This window comes from Balaenoptera acutorostrata, chromosome 8 (assembly GCF_949987535.1).
Source record: "Balaenoptera acutorostrata chromosome 8, mBalAcu1.1, whole genome shotgun sequence".
Taxonomy (NCBI): domain Eukaryota; kingdom Metazoa; phylum Chordata; class Mammalia; order Artiodactyla; family Balaenopteridae; genus Balaenoptera; species Balaenoptera acutorostrata.
The window spans coordinates 102,963,168-102,982,408 of record NC_080071.1 but is presented as its reverse complement, the minus strand read 5'-3'; the positions used below and the strand labels follow the sequence as shown (position 1 = coordinate 102,982,408).

The following is a 19,241-nucleotide window of genomic DNA, read 5'->3' as shown; positions in this document are numbered from 1 at the left end:
CATCCGGAGAGCCTCTGACCCAGCAATGCGACTTCTAGATGCACCTGCCAGAGCAGTGGCCTTCAACCTTGGACCAGTTTATGTCGTAAACTAAACATTCCCACACACCAACACAGTCTTAGGAGACAATATATACCTTTAATACGTATGATGCATTCTGGTAGATTCTATTCTATCCTGATGATGACGCACCGAAGTGATGTCACCATCTACTATGTGGTCACAGTCCCGTGTGAACACTGCTTTAGAAAACGTCTGACACAGGAAACAGGGACAAAAAATACACGCAGCAATACTGTCATAACAACAAAAAGACTAAGCTCCAAAGTTAGAGCCAGTGCCCGCCTAGGGCTGGGACTAGAAGCAGGGCCTTGCTAACGGGCACAAGGGGACTTTCGCGGATGCGGGAAATGCTCTAAAGCTGGATTGGGGGCACAGCTGCACAACTCTTTACATTTACTAAAATCACAAACGTTATAAACCACACTATTTACTCACAACAGGTGAATGTTATGGAACATAAACTAGACCTCGACAAGGCTGTGGAAAAAAACAACTTAGCAACCCAAACATCTGTTGACGTTAGAAAAGAGTTTATTTTTACTTCTGTGTAATATTCCATTAGCTATCAAACTGTGGTATATTTGTCCAATGGAATACTACAGAGGAATTAAAAGGAATAAACTACAGCTACATGTATCTTTAAAAAAATAATGCATTATGCAAAGAAAAAATACTAAGCAAAAGACAGAAGTCATACAAGAACACATATAACCTGATTCTATCTGCATATACATAAAGATTTTTTTAAAAGGCAAAGCTAAACAATGAATGTTTAGGGAATTATACATAGGAAGTACAATAATAAAGAAAAGCAAGAAGACGACAACCCTAAGCTCCAAGACAGCCGTTACCCTGGCAACGCTGCGTGCAAGGTGGGTGCTGATTACGAAGATGTAACCGAAGGGTACGGAAGCTTCTCGACAGAGCAAGTCCGCCTGCACAGCTTCCTCACACTCACCTTCACCCGACAGGCCCATGTCTGCCCTCTGAGGACACAGCCCACCCTACTCTAGCCACTGAGCGACAGTCATTTTAAGGTGCCAGAAAGGATTTCTGTTGCTGTTCCTTCTGAGAAGACTTACCTTTCTTTGAACATGTATTTTAAACACATACCTGTGCAGGTATTCATCACAGAATATGGGGAAAATGGGTTCTTAGAGATAAAATAATCAAGGCCACATGTGCCTTCTGGGGGCATCAAAACCAACAGGCTTTGGTACCAGGGGTGGCCTGTGGGCTGCCCACGCGGGACCAGCAAGAATCCCTCCGGGGTGAGGGTGGGCAGGAGTACCCTGAGGTGCTCACTCCCAGAAAGGAGGACGAAAAGCCGCGCCAGCCTGGATTAGCCTCCTGACCTGACCACTTCCTGTGTGCCCGTGGACAAGTGATTCTGCTTCGCACATCTGTGAAATCGCGGGAGACTTCCCCCCCCCACGGGGGCTGCGGGTACTGCACGAGGCAGCAGCACTTTTGTTCAGGTCCTGACCTGTGTATCTGCCCATGAGGAATCGACCTGATCCACTTCCCTCCCCCAGGGACCGTGCCAGGAAGGGGACAGCTACCTCCGCGCACTGGACTTTGGCGATGTAGCCGTTGTTCTGCAGCTCCATCCAGTTGGCTTCATAGAGCTTGGGCCCAATCAGAAAATTTAAGTCGACAATTTTGTCATCTTCCCGGACGAGGGTTGCGGTCAAGCCCAGTTTGCAGTGGGCCTGCACGATGGTGAGCACCCGTCGGAACATCTTGGCTGGGGAAACAATGGGTGCATTCACGCTGTCACTTTTGTAAATGCTCAAAGTACCAAAGACAGCCTCGACCTAATACTGGCCCGGGACACTGCACGGCTGACCCCCGGGCTTCTGGATCACAGGGACCTGGCTCTAGACAAGAATGATTAGGTGCGAATGCTTAATCTCCACTTTCAGACCTGTCCAAAAGAAGGGTGAAAAGGAGAACAAGAGGGGGAGATGACCTGGAGGAAGCCCCAGGCTAGAGAACCCCAGCACTCCCCTCACCACAGCTCGGCTATCGGGCACAAACGGCAATCTGAAACATGAGCCACACTTAAAATGCCACTGAGCTCTGAATCACGCAAGGAATTTGTTCACCCTGAGGCCTGTACCTCGGTTACCAGGAAGATGGTGGGGTATCTGGAGGACCAGAGGAATGAAAGGAGCTCCACTTCCCACCACCCTCCCAGAAACCAGGAAGAAACGAGGGAGAGATGAAACCCCAGGCACCTCTCCCACCTTAGGAAACGTCCCTCTCTACACTCTTCCAGTTACATTCATTCTGGTCAACCAGCAATGTCCTTTGCCTTCCTTTCGCTTGAATGTTATCATTCTTTCTGAGGTATCAAATTAAATTAAATAAACACTAAAAGGGTACAAGATATTCATTTTTAAAAACTCAATTTACGGGTTTCCACAGGCTCACCTTTTACAAACTCTGACACTACGAAGGAAGGTAAAAATGCTGAAGTCATGCTTATCTTACATCCAATTAAAGGCAAGGTTAGGGATACTTCAGAAATAGACCTGGGAATTCCCTGGCTGTCCAGTGGTTAGGACCCCATGCTTTCACGGCCAAGGGCTGGGGTTCAATCCCTGGTCAGGGAACTAAGATCCACCAGCCGCCGTGGCACGGCCAGATTAAAAAAAAAAAAAAGAAAAAGAAATAGACCTAACAGTCCAAGGGAAAGAAGGGCAGACGTCACCAAAATGCAAACCAAACACATAAGAACGGTAAAATAACAAAGGGCTGTCTAACCCCAGTAAGTGCCCAGGTCTCACGGTTTCACACACTGAAGCCTAACACAGTTTGCACAGACCCCTGGGAAACAAATAAACAAAAACCCAGGGTTAGGCTTATGTCCAAGGACTGTGCCGGCTCCAAAAAAGGGCAGCCAAGGACCCCAGACCAGGTTCCCCACATCAGAAGGACATGGCAGCCAAGGCAGTGGAGACCCCAAGCTACTGTGGGCTCCAGGGAGGCAGCACTGGGGCGGCCCGGGGACTGCATCAACCCGAGGGGAGCACCACGCGGGGACCCTGCCTGAACACTCCGCAGCCAGAAACAAGCCTTCCCCGAGGCATCGGCCCTGCAAACGAGTCACGTCCCACTGCTACGTCCTCTCACAGCCATAACAGCTGTCACGGGGGAAGAGCTCACGTACAATGACGTGCACAGCTCCATGAATTTTTACACAGGTGCGTACCTCTGGAACCACCCAGATGAGGGTGGGAGCGTTCTCAGCACCCAGAAGTCTCGCCTCTGACCCCTCTGGTCAACACCAGCACTCTCCCTCAAGGGAACCCCGATCCAACTTCCGTCATCAGAGAGGAGGTCTGCCTCCGGTCTGAAGTTCATGTAAATGGGATCACAGTACGTACTTTGCGTGTGCAGCTTGTTTCACCGGACATTATGTCGCGGTTGTCATTTGACATTTATTTGTGTGATTCTCTGACTGTCTCTCCCACTTTGCCTCCAGTGCCAAGCAGAGTGCCTGGTACTTAATGGGTTCTCAATAAATACTTGTTAAAATAATGAAAGTGGCACAGTGCCTTGCATGCAGGAAACACTTAATATATGCAAGTACTGTAATAAGAATTTCTTATTAATATAATGACTTAATAGGGCTCCTTTTGGAAGATCTATAAAAGAACACAACAATCTTTATCTTCTGAGATAAATCTCAAAGATTTACCATTCTACCTAGTCCAAGTGGTAAATGCTTATGGCAGAATCTTACTCTGATTCGCTAGAATTCCCTATTTAACATCTGCTCTCTGGCCCAGTGAGCATGGCCATAGGGCTTATAAGGCCTGAATGCAAAATCCTTTAGAGCAGTTTGGTTTCACTCTTCTACCTAAACAGAGGCAAACTGCTCCAATGAACCAGAGGAGAGACAGACACACCTGGTGAACCGTGTGGGGTACACCTCTATATTCTCATCACCAGATAACCAACCCCAAGCCTGGCTGCCACCCTCTGAGACCCGGGGCCCAAGTTAAAGAGGAACATCAACGTATGCTAAATATATCCTCCGGCAGAAGGCCTCAAACATCCCCACGCTTCAAACACAGCCTTCAACTAAACTGCTACAAAGCAATTCCAAAGTCGTTTATAAAAGATGTTTCTCTAGATCACCAATTCCCAATCCAGTCAGACCCAATACCCACCCTCTCTTTAAAGTTTTTTTTTTCCTCTTGGTTTAGTTTTTAAATATCACACAGTAAACTGAACTTCTTCTGAGGGTGGGGGGGTGAGAGTGGTTCTACACATGTTAACACAGGTGCAGACTCTGTAACCACCACCATAATCATACTCAGGAGACGAACCAATCCACGACCCCCAAAGCTGCCTCGTGCTCTCCCTGTACAGTCGTACCCTCCCCGCCCCACCCCGGCACCCACCGATCTGTTCTCCGTCACTACAGTTTTGTCTTTTCAAGAATGTCCTACCAAAGGCATCACACACTCTGTAAGCTCCTGGGACTGGCTGATTTCACTCAGCACAAAGCCTCTGAGACTCCCTGTCACGGAGCGTCCCAGCAGTTGAGATGCCAGCTTCAATGGCTGGTCCAGCCAGCCACTCACTGACAGGTTTTTCCGCTGCTTTCTAGGTTTTGGAGATTACGACCAGAGCTGCTGCTATAAACATTCATGCACAGGTTTTTGTGTGAACCTAAGTTTTCATTTCTCTAGGAGAGATGTCCAGGGTGGGACTGCTGGGTCTATATGGTAATTTTCTAATAAACTGCCAAACCTCCCCAGAGTGACTGTACATTATGCAAGTCCTCTGGCCACGTATGACAGTTCCAGTTGATGTGCACTCTTGTCAGTACTTGGTACTGTCAATATTTTTTATTTTAGCCACTCTAATAGGTCTGTAGTGGCATCTCATCGTGGCTTTAACCTGCATTTCCCTGGGGACTAATGCTGCAGAACATCTTTCAAATGCTTATTGGTGTCTGTATACTCTCTTGAGTGAAAATCTATTCATGTCTTTTGCCCGTTTTCTAACATTTCTGCCTTTGCCTGACTGTAACAGCAATCAAATTAACATGTCTAAAGCCTAACTCCCGATCTTGTCTCTCCAAACCTGCTCCTTCTAGAGTCTTCCCCATCTCCACATCCACTCCACCCTTCTGATGGCTCAAGCCAAAAGCTGACAGTCATCCTTGATTTCTCTTTCTTTCAGAACCACATCTAACCAGCCCAATTAACCTTCTCAACATAACCAGAATCAGTTTCCCTTTATTCTTACTGGTCCAAGCCTCATGTTGGGATTCCACCAACTAACCTACTTAGCTGCTCTCCACCCTTGCTTCCTACAGTCTCTTCTCAGCGCAGTAGCCAGGGTGATATTTTTATAACATTAAGTCAGATAATGTCACCCTCGGCTCAAATCCCTCAAATGGCTTCTCACCCAGAGTGCAAGCCAAAGACCTCCTTCAGGTCCTACAGGATTGGCTCCGACACCCCTCCGACCTCAGCTTTGACTGCTCTCCTCCACGTTCCCCTCAGCCGCAGGGCTACAGTATTGTCAGGCCATGCAAGTACTACTTCCCCACCTCAGGACTGCTTCCTTCTACCCGAGAGACCCCTCTCATCCCTACCTGGCTTGCTGTGAACATCTCTCGGTGTTTTCAGACATCCAGAGGTGTTGGAGGAGCTCTCATTACACAGAAAAAAACAGATAGAAAGGCCATTTTGACAATGTTTTGAATACTCTATGTGAAAATGCCCCTGATTTCATTTACTTCAGAGTAATCTCTAATTTACACTTCTTAATTGATCAGGGCTACCCATTAACTTGTTTTATCAAGAAAGGTTTGCCTGGAATGCTATCCAGTAATAAAAGGAACACAGCATCAGTACGTGTTACAACGTGGGTAAACCACTGTGTGAAGTGAAAGAAGTCAGATAAAAGAACATACATATTATGTGATTCTGTGAATATATTTCCAGAAAAGGCACGTCTCTAGAAACAGAAAGCAATTCAGTGACTGCCTGCGGCTACGGATGAGAACACTGACGGCAAGTGAGTATGAGGACGATGTTCTAAAACTGGGTCACGGTGACGGTCGCACAAACTCTGTTTTACTAAAAATCCTGAATCGTATACTCACACTGGGTAGATTTTACGGCTTATAAATTATGTCAATATGGCTGTTTAAAAGGACTGCCTGCAATACTTGGACCTCTATAACATATTAAGGAACAATACTTCAGTCCTCAAATAAAACAAATATCGCAAGGACTTTTTTGTGCCCCAGTCTAGTTTCTGCAGGACCGTAAAGAAAAAAAATGGGTTAAGGGTAAGCTGAAGTGCAATAGCTGAGAGGGAGGATGGAAGAAAAATTCACTTTCTAGATGACTACTCTGGGCCAGTGATTAAGGAAGCTGCCAGTGTGTACACCCACCCCACCCATGCTCATAACTTATCTGAAAGATTCACCTAGCAAGTCTCTCTAGCAAGATGGATGTACTACACAGCAGTCCCTCCCTCAACCCAAGAACTGGAAATCAATCTGTCTATACGATGAGTGGGCATCCCAGCTCTCAGCCGGCTTACCTGGTATGGTGTGTACCTCGTCCAGGATCATGAGGCCCCACTCCTGAGTTCTGAGCCACTCCATCACCCGCTCGGCCTCCCAGGACCTCTTGGTGGTGTGGCCCAGCATGGAGTAGGTGCTGATGGCAATGGAGCAGCCTATGGGCTTGTCCTTGGCGTCGGAGGTAAAGCGGCAGATCTGGCTGTCGTCGATGGTGGACCACATCTTGAACTGGGCTTTCCACTGCTCCACAGACACAGCTGAGTTGCCCAGCACCAGGCAGCGCTTTCTGACTGTGCACGCAGCTGTCACGCCAACCAGGGACTTCCCAGCACCTACGAGAAACCAAAGGGCAGTCCTACGCGAGGCCGGGATGAAATGAGGCACAGGGACAGACAGGAGGACTTGTCAGCCCACCAAGCTGGCCAAGATCATTTGTAACGATCCTCAGGGCTGACACTGTTGAGGTGCTTACTGCTCCAAACCTGTTTCCTTCTTTAGAAAAAGGAGGCATGCACACTCCACACACAAACGTGAGAATTAAAAGACACAAGTGCCGGGCCCTATTAAAGCACTGTACACACATCTCATTTAAATGTTGAAAAACAACATTTGTCAAAATAAACCATAGGTAAGAGACACTCCTATTACTGCCATTTTAAACACAGGAAAACTAAAGCTGAGTGGTAAGTCGCCCAAGGCCCTGGGACAGCGGTGCTGCTGGGGTACAGTGTGCCCAACACCCAGACTACCTCAGGAGGGACTCAGTAAAAGACGGCTACCATGATGACGCAACAAACTGGGCTGAGCACTTGGGAATGCGGTACATACGCTGCTACTGGCAAAGACAGAGGAAGGTGAAACTCCAGGGGCTTCTGAGTTTACGACCACCTACCACGTGAACATCAAGATTAAAAATCAAGCTACTCCTTGAAACAGCAATTCTTCCTTGACCGGGCGTGTGCATCAAAATAACCCATGAGGCTTTAAAAAAAAAAAAAAATCTGAAGGTGCCTGCCCCTCCTCCAGAGGGTCTGCCTTCTCGAGTGTGGGGTAGGCCACCAGCTGAGTCTACTGTGACCTCTGGCCAAGAACCCAGGCCAGACCTGACACGACTTAGGACAAATGACATTAGACAGGCGCCAAGGCGGCTGCCACAGCCCCTTCTTGGAAGTGCACACTGTAATCAGCAGTCCAGGACCAAACAAAGTTTCTGTGCTAGGGAGCCTCCAAATACACGTAACTTACAAGACTGACTGTGAGGAACTCTAACCCCAGGATGTAAACCAGCCCTTCCCCACAGCACCATCCTTCCTCACTGCCCAAGACTTTATACACTGCCTAGCTGATTGGTTTACTGTCTGAGCTCCCCCACCACAATGAGCTCCATGAGGTCAGGAGTGTTGTTCTATCCACCATTACATGCCCAGCGTGGAGGTCAGGGCCCTGCACAGAGCAAGCACGCAAGTATTTGTCAGGTCATGAATCAGGAAGCCATGTGACACTGGCTGTTCCCTGACCAGGTGGGATTTAGAGAAAGGCCCTCAGGGAGAGCATAAGGCAGATCTGGACAGAGCGGCCTAGCCATCTTCTTCACTCAGGCGCCACTCACCACAAGGAAGGACGATGACCCCGGAACGTGCGCGCCCATTCCCGAACATCTTCCGCAAGCTCTTCTCCTGATAAGGTCTAAGGACAGCTGTGGGTTTCAGGTCAATGTTGATGTCAGGGTTGACAGAATCATTCCGGAAGTCGTATTCTGCCAACAGAGGGTACTCCAGGTGGATGCAACGTTTCTGGAGTTCCTCAATCATTTCCTGGAAAGTGAGCATGAAGGTTTTATAATCTTGTTAACTCCAAAGTGTGCTCACAAACAGCACACATTCTAAGGAGCCTAATGATTTAAAGAAAAAAAAAAAAAAGAAAGGTTAGCTAGACTTTTAAATTTCAGATATTGCTTGATGACAGCCGGCTGAAAGCATAGACTAAGGGCCCCAAACTAAGGACATGGACAAAATTAAATCCAATCGGCCACCAAAAATGCCCCCAGGCACTGTTTCTCACATCTCCCCAGGAACCTGTGAACACTGACCCACCAGCCTGAAGAACAGGACACTCAGATCTAAGTCCATCAGGAAGAATGGTGCTGCAGTGCACAGGCACCAAAATTTGGGGACAGATGGGGATTCCTTCCTCTCACACAGGCTACAGACAGTCCATGAAGGGCTGAACCAGCTTCTGACACCGGCTTAGAGAAGCAACCAGGAGGGGTACGTTCACTAACCTGCTTGACTTCAAAAGATACGGTCTGTGTCTCTTCTTCTTCCTCCTCATCCTTGTCCATTTGCTCATAGAAGTCAAAAAGGTCCGTGGGGATGTCAGATTTACCCTGTGGATCTGTCACCCGGGAAGTGGACGGCCCACCGCTGCCTTCAGCACTCTTAGCGATCTGAAAGAGAAAGGCAGGATCGGACTTGCACAAAACACTTAACCCTACTGTCACCAAGCAACAAAGCTGCAAGAAAACAAGGACTACCAGACTGCAAATGCTGGACTAACAGCACCTGAGAGAACTAAAATCCTAAGTGCGTCCACCCCCAAGGGTGACCCAGGAGGCCACATACGGCAGATTTGCTGGTGAAAGTCTCTGTGATGATCTCGGTGGCCTCCCCCTCAGAGTTCCTCAGGCGGCATTCCCGGATCATGGGATCCTGGAGAAGATGCTGGATGACATCAGGGTGAGAACTTTCAACGAAGTACCTGTAAGAGGGGAGGAAGGAGGTGCCTACTGACCAGTACACCATTTTCAGAAGGTTCCATTGCTCACTCATAAGATGGTCTGGAGACAGCGGCCTAAGGCCTCTCTCCACGCTCACTCTCCCCCAACCCTTTGCCAAATCTGAGATATGAGCTACTGGCCATGACTTAACACACGAGGGTTGCAGGCAAAGCCCCACTGTGAAGACAAACTAGCAGGGGTCTGAACCCCAGCTCCACTGTCCAGGGGAATACGGTGGTCAGTGAATGAATTTCTGGTTTTGGCCACATCACTTCACTTATTTAGCCCCTTACTCGGGGGAGTGGGTGTTAGTGCAGAGCAGGCAGTCCACAAGTGTTAGCTCCTTGCCACCTGATATGCAGAGGGTGAACGCGCCTTGGATGGGCCTGTCACAGAACCCCTTACCTGTTGTGCTTCAGGACCAGCTTGACTTTCCCATAGCTGACAGTACATAACTGCAAGAAGTGACAACACCATACAGGCAAAATTAGCGATATGCAGCTCACTCAGAACCTGTTCATTACTGGGCACTCCTTACTACCTATCAACCAAGCGAAGAGTTCAGTTTACTTTAGGAAAATCCAATGTGCAATCCTAAAGGGGGCAGATCTGCCTAAATTGAGCTTTTCTATTAGCTCCTACTTTTTGAGGGCAAAACCTTCCTCTTGCCTGGCTAATTCTGATGCACGTCCCTTCATCTAAAATATGCTGCTTAAAATCTTTCTTTCATTTTCCCTTTCCCTTTCTTCTCCATTCCCAGAGCCCCATCCTAATCCAGGAGTTCATCTCACTGTACCAGTACTACCACAGCTCCCAGCACAAAGCTGGTAGAGTTATGTGTCCACTAATTGTGTGCTGCGTAAATTAAATGTGAAGCCTCTGACCTCCTCACCAATGTTCCTATCTCCCCAACTAGATGTAAGCCTCTTGATGGTAGAAAATCCTTCCAGGTTCCCAAAAATCTTTAGGATGGAATGCAGCAGAGATTATACAGTAGCCACAAAAAGTCACAATTCAGATCTCAGGCTGCTGCCGCCTCCACTGCTGCCCTTCTGCATCCACCACTGCACTAACCAACACTCACATTCCCGCAGGCAGCTCCCAACCAAGACTGAGAACAGCCAGGGTACTGAAATAGGCTCATGCTACAAGGTGCAAGCCCTTCTCCCAGGGCACCCTTTCACATCAGAAGAAAAGAGAACTCTCTCCAGGGCTCCTGCCAGCTTCTCTGAGCTTGGCTTCATTACTGTACTGCATGCCTGTGGCACTCATCTTCTGCCACTTCAGATCTGGGGGTCTGAATCCAACTCCCTGTAGATCAGCTGAGGACAACGAAAGCCACTGTGCACCTCTTTTGAATGGTATTCACTATCTCTCAGAACAAACCCAAGCAGGTTCAAGTGCTCGTCACATAGAACCCTATGCACTTCAAAATCTGAAGTCCTTTTTGACTTTTCCTAATGGAAGTTGTTGACTAGTGGTCTCGTGCAGGTATTCAAACTTAGATGGAGTTTATCATCTGTACTAACTTGCTCAGGTTACCATATAGAACACCACAGACTGAGTTGTTTAACAACAGAAACTTATTTCTAGAAGTCCAGGATCATGATGCCAGCCATTTCATTTCCAGTGAAGGTTCTCTTCCCAGCTTCTAGGGGGCTACCTTTTTGCTCTATGCTCACATTACCTCTTCCTTGTACAAATGAAGAGAGAAAGAGAGCACACAAGCCTTCTGGTGTCTTTTCTTATAAGGACACTCATCCTATTGGCCTCACTCTTATAACCACGTTTAACTTTAATTATATCCTTACTCCAAATACAATCACATTACGGGGTAGGTCCTCAACACACGAATTCCGGAGGGGGCACAATTCAGTCCGTAACACCGTTCACTTTGGGCTGTATTCCCAAATAACCCGGGCCAGAATGGGCCTGAATTAGTAACCCCGCTGTGTGAGCACCCACTGGCTAAGAGCAGCTCGTGGGAAGTGTGCCCTCAGCGAAACACGATGCTGGATCCAGAGGAGGAGCAGCTGGGGTAATCGGTTACTATGCTCCCCACACTGGATCTGAATGGCATTTTCGTGACTGCTACAGGGTAACAATGTACAGCACCTGTCCCCACTATCACTACGTTAAGAAGGAGGGCAAAAGAGCCAGCCTTAGCCCCCACTTGCCTTAATAAACTGAATAATTCCATCAGGGACTCCCGTCTTGCTGAGCTTCCTGAGGTACTCAGTGATGTCACTAGTTTGCAGCCCAACGCTGACAGCTGCGTACAGGGAGTAGGCAGTTAGTTTGTACTCATGCACGTGGGTTGGTCGGCACACCGGCTCTGCAATAGCCACCAGGAAGTCTTGAGCATATTTGTAAACTGGAGAGAAGGCTTCTAAGAAGATGTGGCCATCAGGAGCCTGCGAAACACCAAATGGACACGACAGACAAGGAAACTAATGAGTTGCAGAGACGATTAGACTCTTTCCCACATCATTATCTAGAAAGGATAAGCTGCCCAGAAAGTGATCTAAAGCTAGCCAACACCAGGAATATTTCTGTAAGCACATCTTCAGCCAACTGTGGGTCCCGCTACTTTAATCGGATACAAGGAGTAGACAGAACAGAAGAAAAGGTTTCTAAAGTCAGTAGCTGCCTCTCACGATTCTTCACAGGAAAAGCCCACCTTACTGGCTGTCCTTCTGGCTAGATTTCAAATGAATGGAGAACATTAATTGCTTCAAGTTGAGCAAAAAAGCTGCCTAGCAAATATATGTCTCATTAGTGTTTTTTTTTAATGGGGAATTAAAATGTTACATAATAAATGCCATTTATTCTTTAGATAAAAGTTGTTTCCAAACATGTGGCAGAACTGGAGAGGGAAAGGGGAGCAAAAGGAGGGGTTAGAGAGGAAGGAAGCCCACGTCTAGCCAGCACATGTGTGCGAGCAGGCCCACTGCTATCTCGGCTGTTTCAAACTGCCTATGAAAATGAAAGCTCGCTGCCAGTGGGCTCTGAAGCGAAGCTCACGATCCCGCGTTCCTATGTGGGCCGCGCCCACTCTTGGGCCCGGCCCCGGCCGAGGGCGTGCTTACCACCCAGAGGGGCCTGGAGGTGTGGTCGCCCTTCAGCGGCATCTGCAGCCTGTAGTCCTTGGCCCCATACTCATCCACTTTGGTGCCGGACTCGTCCACCTGCTTCCCGGCCGCCGAGGGAACCGCTTCCTGAGAGTCGTTCCCAGGGGCGTCGTCTTCATCGTCTTCCTCATCCTCGTAGTGCCGCTTCTTGGACTTCTTCTTCTCTGCAGATACGGACACGGACACAGACGTGAGCCCCGCAGGAGCCCTGGGTTCCCCCCGCACCGACTAGCCGCAGGTCGGGGGAACCTGGCTGCAGCCGGACTTCCCCAGCGCCAAGCACCCCGAGCCCAGAGCCACTGCGCGCCGCGGGCGTCCTCTCCCTCAAACGCTGCCCACCCAGCCCGGGGGCAGGGCTGCCCGGAGGTCAGGGGTCGCACCCCCGGCCAGCGGCCTGTCGGGACAGTAGGTGACGACGGCGAGCGACTCTGGGGTCGACCGCCGCCGAGAAACCCTGAGCAGCTACCACACAGGATGATAGGGACGGCAGGTGCAGGCAGCCCCGAAACGCGCCCACGCCACGTCTCACCGCGGTCCCCCCGGTCCCTTTTGCCCATGTCGGCGACCGCAACTACCAGCCAGTACCGCCGAGGCACCCCAGCGACTGCTCTCTGTGGGACTTCTGGTTCACACCGGAAGTTCTTCCGGCCACCGCACAGGAAGTCCCGCCTCTGGGCGCCCGGCAGAGGCGTAGGTGTCTGATCCTGCTGCTGAGAGGTCAGCTGACTGTACCCGGGTGCAGGCCCTTTCTCCCTATTTTTTCTCCTAGTCAGTGAAGTATTTTTTCAGTACCTGTTACGATCGTCCAGGCACTGTTGTTTTAGCCCCTGGGGCAGGACAGTGAACAGAGCGAAGGCGTTGGCCTCTTGGAACAGAGAGACGTGGACCGTAAACGAATGTGTCAAGCGCTCTAAGGAAGAAATAAAACAGAGCCCAGAATGACAGGCAGGGCTGTCCCAGAATATCTCGCTGAACGGGTGTTGTTTGAGAAGAAGGTCATGAAAGTGAGATAATGTCCTATGTAAATACCAGGAAGGAGCAGTGTGGGTCTAGGGGCCGGCCGACACAGGTTTGGCGTTTAAGGGGAGCTGAGAGGGGGAGCAGTATGGCTGTAAGAGGTGGGAGACGGTACAGGACGTAGAGAGCAGTGATTCTCAAAATGGGGTCCCCTGGCTGCATCGACATCATACGGAAACTAGTTAAAACTGATCAGAAAGGCACAAACGCAAAATACCTGAGTCATAAAATTCTGCAAGCAGGCGCAACCATCCTGCCCTCCAGAAGACTGTGATGCTCAACTCTGAGAACAACTAATGTAGAGCTGTGTAGGTCATTGCAAAAACTTTGGGTTTTATTATGAAATGAGAAGCTACTGGAGAGGTTCGAGCAGAGAAATGACAATCTGATTTCGTATTAAAGGATCACTCTGCACTAGCTGCTGTGTTGAAGATGGACTTTACAAGGTCAAGGGCAGCTACTGCAGCGCTCCAGTTGAGAAATAACTGGCTTTATTAGGGTGTTGGAGTAAAGGTGATGAACAGTGGTTCCATTCTGAATATATTTTGAAGATAGCACAGGATTTGCTGACTGACTAGATATGGAAGGTGAGAGAGAGGAATAAAGGAAAACTGCAATGTTTTTGATCTGAGCAATTGCAAAAATGATGTACCTCAGGGAAGGTACAGGTTTTTTTTTTTTTTTTTAATAAGGGGGACTGAGCAGCACCCAGCCTGCTGCTGGTGAGGGCCAGGACCCCCACTCAAAGCCTCTGTTAAGGGGTGCTACTGCGAGGTTGGGTAGTGGTCCTCACGCAGGGTTCGTCATCCTGTACGATTTCACCGTTGGCCAAGATCCGTACCGCCCTTCCAGGAAGTATGGGTCCCTGCTGCGCTGCACCTTTCCCCAGACCTCGAAACACCTAAAGGAAATAATCTGTGTGGGCGGCTCCCGGGACTCGGCAGCGTCCTCTCCCAGGGGCTCCCAAGCCGCTTCCTCCCACCTCGGAAGGTACGGATTTGAACACTGGTCTTGGACGTATTGAATACAAGTGGCTATATTAGCCTGCTCGAGTGCCATAACAAAACACCACAGACGATGTGACTTGAACAGCGAAACTTATTTTCTCACAACTCTGGAGGCTGGAAGTCCAAGTTGAAGGTCCTGCTATGTTCCTGGCTCACAGACGGCCACCTTCTTGCTATGTCCTCACGTGGGGACTGAGGGAAGGGCAAGCTCTCTGGTGTCTTTTCTTTACATATGGGCACCAGCTTTGTCAAATTAGGGCCCCACCCTTATGACCTCATTTAACTTTTATCACCCCCTCACAAGCTCTGTCTTCAAATACAGTCACATTGGGGGTTAAGACTTCAATGTATGAATTTGGGGAAGGATGCAATTCGTAGAAGTAGCCTATTACACGATCAAAGGAAGTGTCAAGCAGGCAGTTGGATGGAAGTCTGAAGTTCAGGGACCTAGAAATATAAGCTTGGGAATTGCCATTATATCTATGGTATTGAATCTATAGAACTGATTGAGGTTACCTAGGGAATGAATGTAGGTAAAGAGAACGTCTGGGAACATTTCACAGTGAAGAGGCTGGAAGATGGAGAATTGGGCAACACCAGTTGAAGAACAGTCAGTGAGATAGGAAAATCGGGAATCCTGGAAGTCCTTTCATTCATTTCATTCCAAGGTGGAGGGAGCGATCTACTGTGTTAGATGCTGCTGATCAGCTGAGCAAATTGAAGACCAAGACTCAGCCACAAAATTTGCAACGTAGAGACCAGTTCTCAGCTAAATGGCCTTCAGTAAATTGAAGCTTTGTTCCCTGCTCTAAATGAATTTCACTTCCTCAAGTAGTGGAGGAACCACACCGTTAAAACTGACTTTTGCATTTTTATATTTTCCCTCTGATTAAAGTAATGCATGCTGTGGGAAAATCTCGGAAAACAGAGAAAAGCATGGTGAAGCTTATTTAAATCATACCTAACACTACCCCTAGCTATCTATATTTTGGTTTATTTTCTTCAGGCTTTTTTCCTGTGAGTAGGTATTTTTAATACCAAGAAGATGTTACGTGGACATATAATTTTATATCCTCCTAACATAAGCTTTGTTCACCTCTCACTAAAATGAATGTTTAAGAACTACTTAATTTTCTGTTGTATGGTAATATCATTATTTAGTCAAACCCTAATTTGGGGGCATTGGAATAGTTCCAGGTTATCCCATTGTAAATAGCTCTGCAATGAGTATCATTGGCAATTAATCTCTAACTGCATCTTGAATTTTTTCAAGGCAAATTCTGAGAAATAAAAATAATGGCCTTGGGAATTCCCTGGCTTTCCGGTGGTTAGGACTCTATGCTTCCACGGAGCACGGGGTTGATCCCTGGTTGGGGAATTAAGATTCTGCAAGCCGCATGGCACAGCCAAAAAAAAAAAAAAAGAGAGAGAGAGAGAAAAGAAATAATGGCATTAAACGTATGGCTTTTGATTAAGCTCTAACTGCCAAACCTGGTTAATTTTACTGAAGGGTTTGATGAGGAAGAATGACTAATCTGACCTTTTCATAATTAAGAAGATATTTTGTGAACTGATACTTGACAAGAATACTCAATGGGGAAAGGTTAGTCTCGTTAATAAATTTTGTTGGGAAAACTGGATAACCACATGCTGAAGAATGAAATTGGACCCCTATCTTATACCACTCACAAAAATTAACTCAAAATGGATTAAAGACTTAAATAAAAGACATGAAACCATATAACTCTTAGGAAAAAAACAAGGAAAAGCTCCTTGACATTGGTCTTGGCAACAACATTTTGGATATGACACCAAAAGCACAAGAAACAAAGGCAAAAATAAATAAGTGGGACTATAACAAAGTAAAAATCTGTGCAGCAAAAGGACAACAACAAAATGAAAAGGCAACCTACAGAATGGGAGAAAATATTTGTAAACCATATATCTGATAAGGGGTTAATATCCAAAATATATAAAGAACTCATACAACCCAATACAAAAAAAAAAATTTCAATTTAAAAATGGGCAGAGCAACTGTAAAGGCCTTTTTTTCAAAGAAGACCTAAAAATGGCCAACAGATACATGAAAATATGTTCAACATCACTAATCATCAAGGAAATGCAAATCAAAAACCTCGGTGAGATATCACATCACACAGGTCAGAATGGCTTATCAAGAAGACAAAAGCGTAAAAAATGCTGGCAAGGATGTGGAGGAAAGGGATTCCTTGTGTCCCTCAATAACAAAAAAACAAACAACCCAATCAGAAAATGGGCAGAAGACCTAAATAGACACTTCTCTAAAGAAGACATACAGATGGCCAATAGGCACATGAATAATGCTCAACATCACTAATTATTAGAGAAATACAAATCAAAACTACAATGAGGTACCACCTCACACCGCACAGAATGGCCATCACTAAAAAGTCTACAAATAACATACCTGGTTGATCATGCCAGTAGCACATGCTTGTCTCAAAGATTAAACCATGCCTGTCTAAGTACGCATGGCTGGTACAGTGAAAGTGAATGGCTCATTAAATCAGTTATGGTTCCTTTGGTCACTCGCTCCTCTCCAACAGTAATTTACTGGCACAAAACCAGAAATATAGATCAAGGGAACAGGATAGAAAGTCCAGAGATAAACCCACACACCTATGGTCACCCAATGTATGACAAAGGAGGCAAGAAAATACAGTGGAGAAAAGACAGTCTCTTCAATAAGTGGTGCTGGGCAAACTGGACAGCTACATGTAAAGGAATGAAATTAGAACAATACCTAACAACATACACAAAAATAAACTCAAAATGGATTAAAGATCTAAATGTAAGACCGGATACTATAAAACTCTTAGAGGAAAACATAGGCAGAACACTTTCTGACATAAATTGCAGCAAGATCTTTTTGGATCCACCTTCTAGAGTAATGAAAATAGAAGCAAAAATAAACAAATGGGACCTAATTAAACTTAAAAGCCTTTGCACAGCAAAGGAAACTGTAAACAAAATGAAAAGACAACCCATAGAATGGGAGAAAATATTTGCAAACGAAATCAGCCAACAAGGGATTAATCTCCAAAATATACAAACAGCTCATGCAGCTCAGTATCAAAAAAACAAATAACCCAATCGAAAAATGGGCAAAAGATCTAAATAGACATTTCTTCAAAGAAGATCTACAGATGGCCGAGAGGCACATGAAAAGATGCTCAACACCGCTAATTATTAGAGAAATGCAAATCAAAACTACAATGGGGTATCACCTCACACCAGTCAGAATGGCCATCATCAAAAAATCTACAAACAATAAATGCTGGAGAGGGTGTGGAGAAAAGGGAACCCTCTTGCACTGTTGGTGGGAATGTATATTTGTACAACCATTATGGAGAATAGTTTGGAGGTTCCTTAAAAACTGAAAATAGAGCTACCATATCATCCAGCAATCCCACTCCTGAGCATATATTCAGAGAAAACCATAATTCAAAAAGATACATGCACCCCAGCGTTCATTGCAGCACTACTTACAATAACCAAGACATGAAAGCAACTAAATGTCCATCAAGAGAGGAATGGATAAAGAAGATGTGGTACATATATACAATGGAATATTACTCAGCCATAAAAAAGAATGAAATAATGCCATTTGCAACAACATGGATGGACCTAGAGACTGTCATACTGAGTGAAATGTCAGACAGAGAAAAACAAATGTCATATGATATTGCTTATATTTGGAATCTAAAAAAGGGTACAAATGAACTTATTTACAAAAAAGATATAGAGTTGCAAATGTAAAAAAACAAACTTATGGTTACCAGGGGGGAAAGGGGCGGGGGGGAGGGATAAATGGGAGATTGGGATTGACACATACACGCTACTATATGTAAAACAGATAACTAACAAGGACCTACTGTCTAGCACAGGGAACTCTACTCAGTACTCTGTAATGACCTATATGGGAAAAGAATCTTAAAAAATGGGTATATGTATAACTGATTCACTTTGTTGTACAGCAGAAACAAACACAACGTCGTAAATCAACTATACTCCAAAAAAATTTTTTTAGAAGTCTACAAATAACAAATGCTGGAGAGGGTGTGGAGAAAAGGGAGCCCTCCTACACTGTTGGTGGGAATGTAAATTGATACAGTCACTATGGAGAACAGTATGGAGGTTCCTCAAAAAATTAAAGTAGAACAACCATATGATCCAGCAATTCCACTTCTGGGTATATATCCAAAGGAAATAAAAACAGGGTCTCAAGGAGATGTCTGCACTCCCATGTTTTTTGCAGCATTATTCACTATAGCCAAGGTATGGAAACAACCTCAGTGTCTGTCAGTGGATGAATGGATAAAGAATATTTGGTTTAAATATACAATGGAATATTATGCAGCCACGAGAAAGAAGGAAATCCTGCCATTTGTGACAAATACTGTATGATATTACTCATATGCAGAATCTAAAAATCTCTGAACTCATAGAAACAGAGAGTAGAGTGGTGGTTACCAGGGGTTGGGGGTGGGAAGAAATGGAGAGATGTTGATCAAAGAGTAAAACTTCCAGTTAGAAGATGAATAAGTTCTGGGGATCTAGTGTACAGGATGGTGATTATAGTTAATAACACTGTATTAAATACTTGAAAGACGGGGACTTCCCTGGCGGTCCAGTGGTTAAGACTT

General features: G+C 46.4%; 1 protein-coding gene across 3 annotated transcripts in view; it reads right to left on the bottom strand.

Annotated features, from left to right (window-relative positions):
• ERCC3 (ERCC excision repair 3, TFIIH core complex helicase subunit) overlaps positions 1–13,155 on the bottom strand; it is a 37,562-nt gene extending 24,407 nt beyond the window's left edge. For all 3 annotated transcript variants that reach the window (XR_451063.2, XM_007182853.2, XM_057551665.1), the window contains exons 1-9: positions 13,062–13,155; positions 12,491–12,696; positions 11,579–11,815; positions 9,807–9,856; positions 9,247–9,382; positions 8,907–9,071; positions 8,235–8,439; positions 6,643–6,957; positions 1,626–1,810 (exon numbers count right to left, since the gene is read on the bottom strand). Coding sequence is in view for 2 of the 3 variants with exons in the window: in XM_007182853.2 (XP_007182915.2) it covers positions 1,626–1,810; positions 6,643–6,957; positions 8,235–8,439; positions 8,907–9,071; positions 9,247–9,382; positions 9,807–9,856; positions 11,579–11,815; positions 12,491–12,696; positions 13,062–13,089 (1,527 nt within the window). In the remaining variant the exon portion in view is untranslated. The remainder of the gene's footprint in view (positions 1–1,625; positions 1,811–6,642; positions 6,958–8,234; positions 8,440–8,906; positions 9,072–9,246; positions 9,383–9,806; positions 9,857–11,578; positions 11,816–12,490; positions 12,697–13,061) is intronic.
• Positions 13,156–19,241: the final 6,086 nt, after the last annotated feature.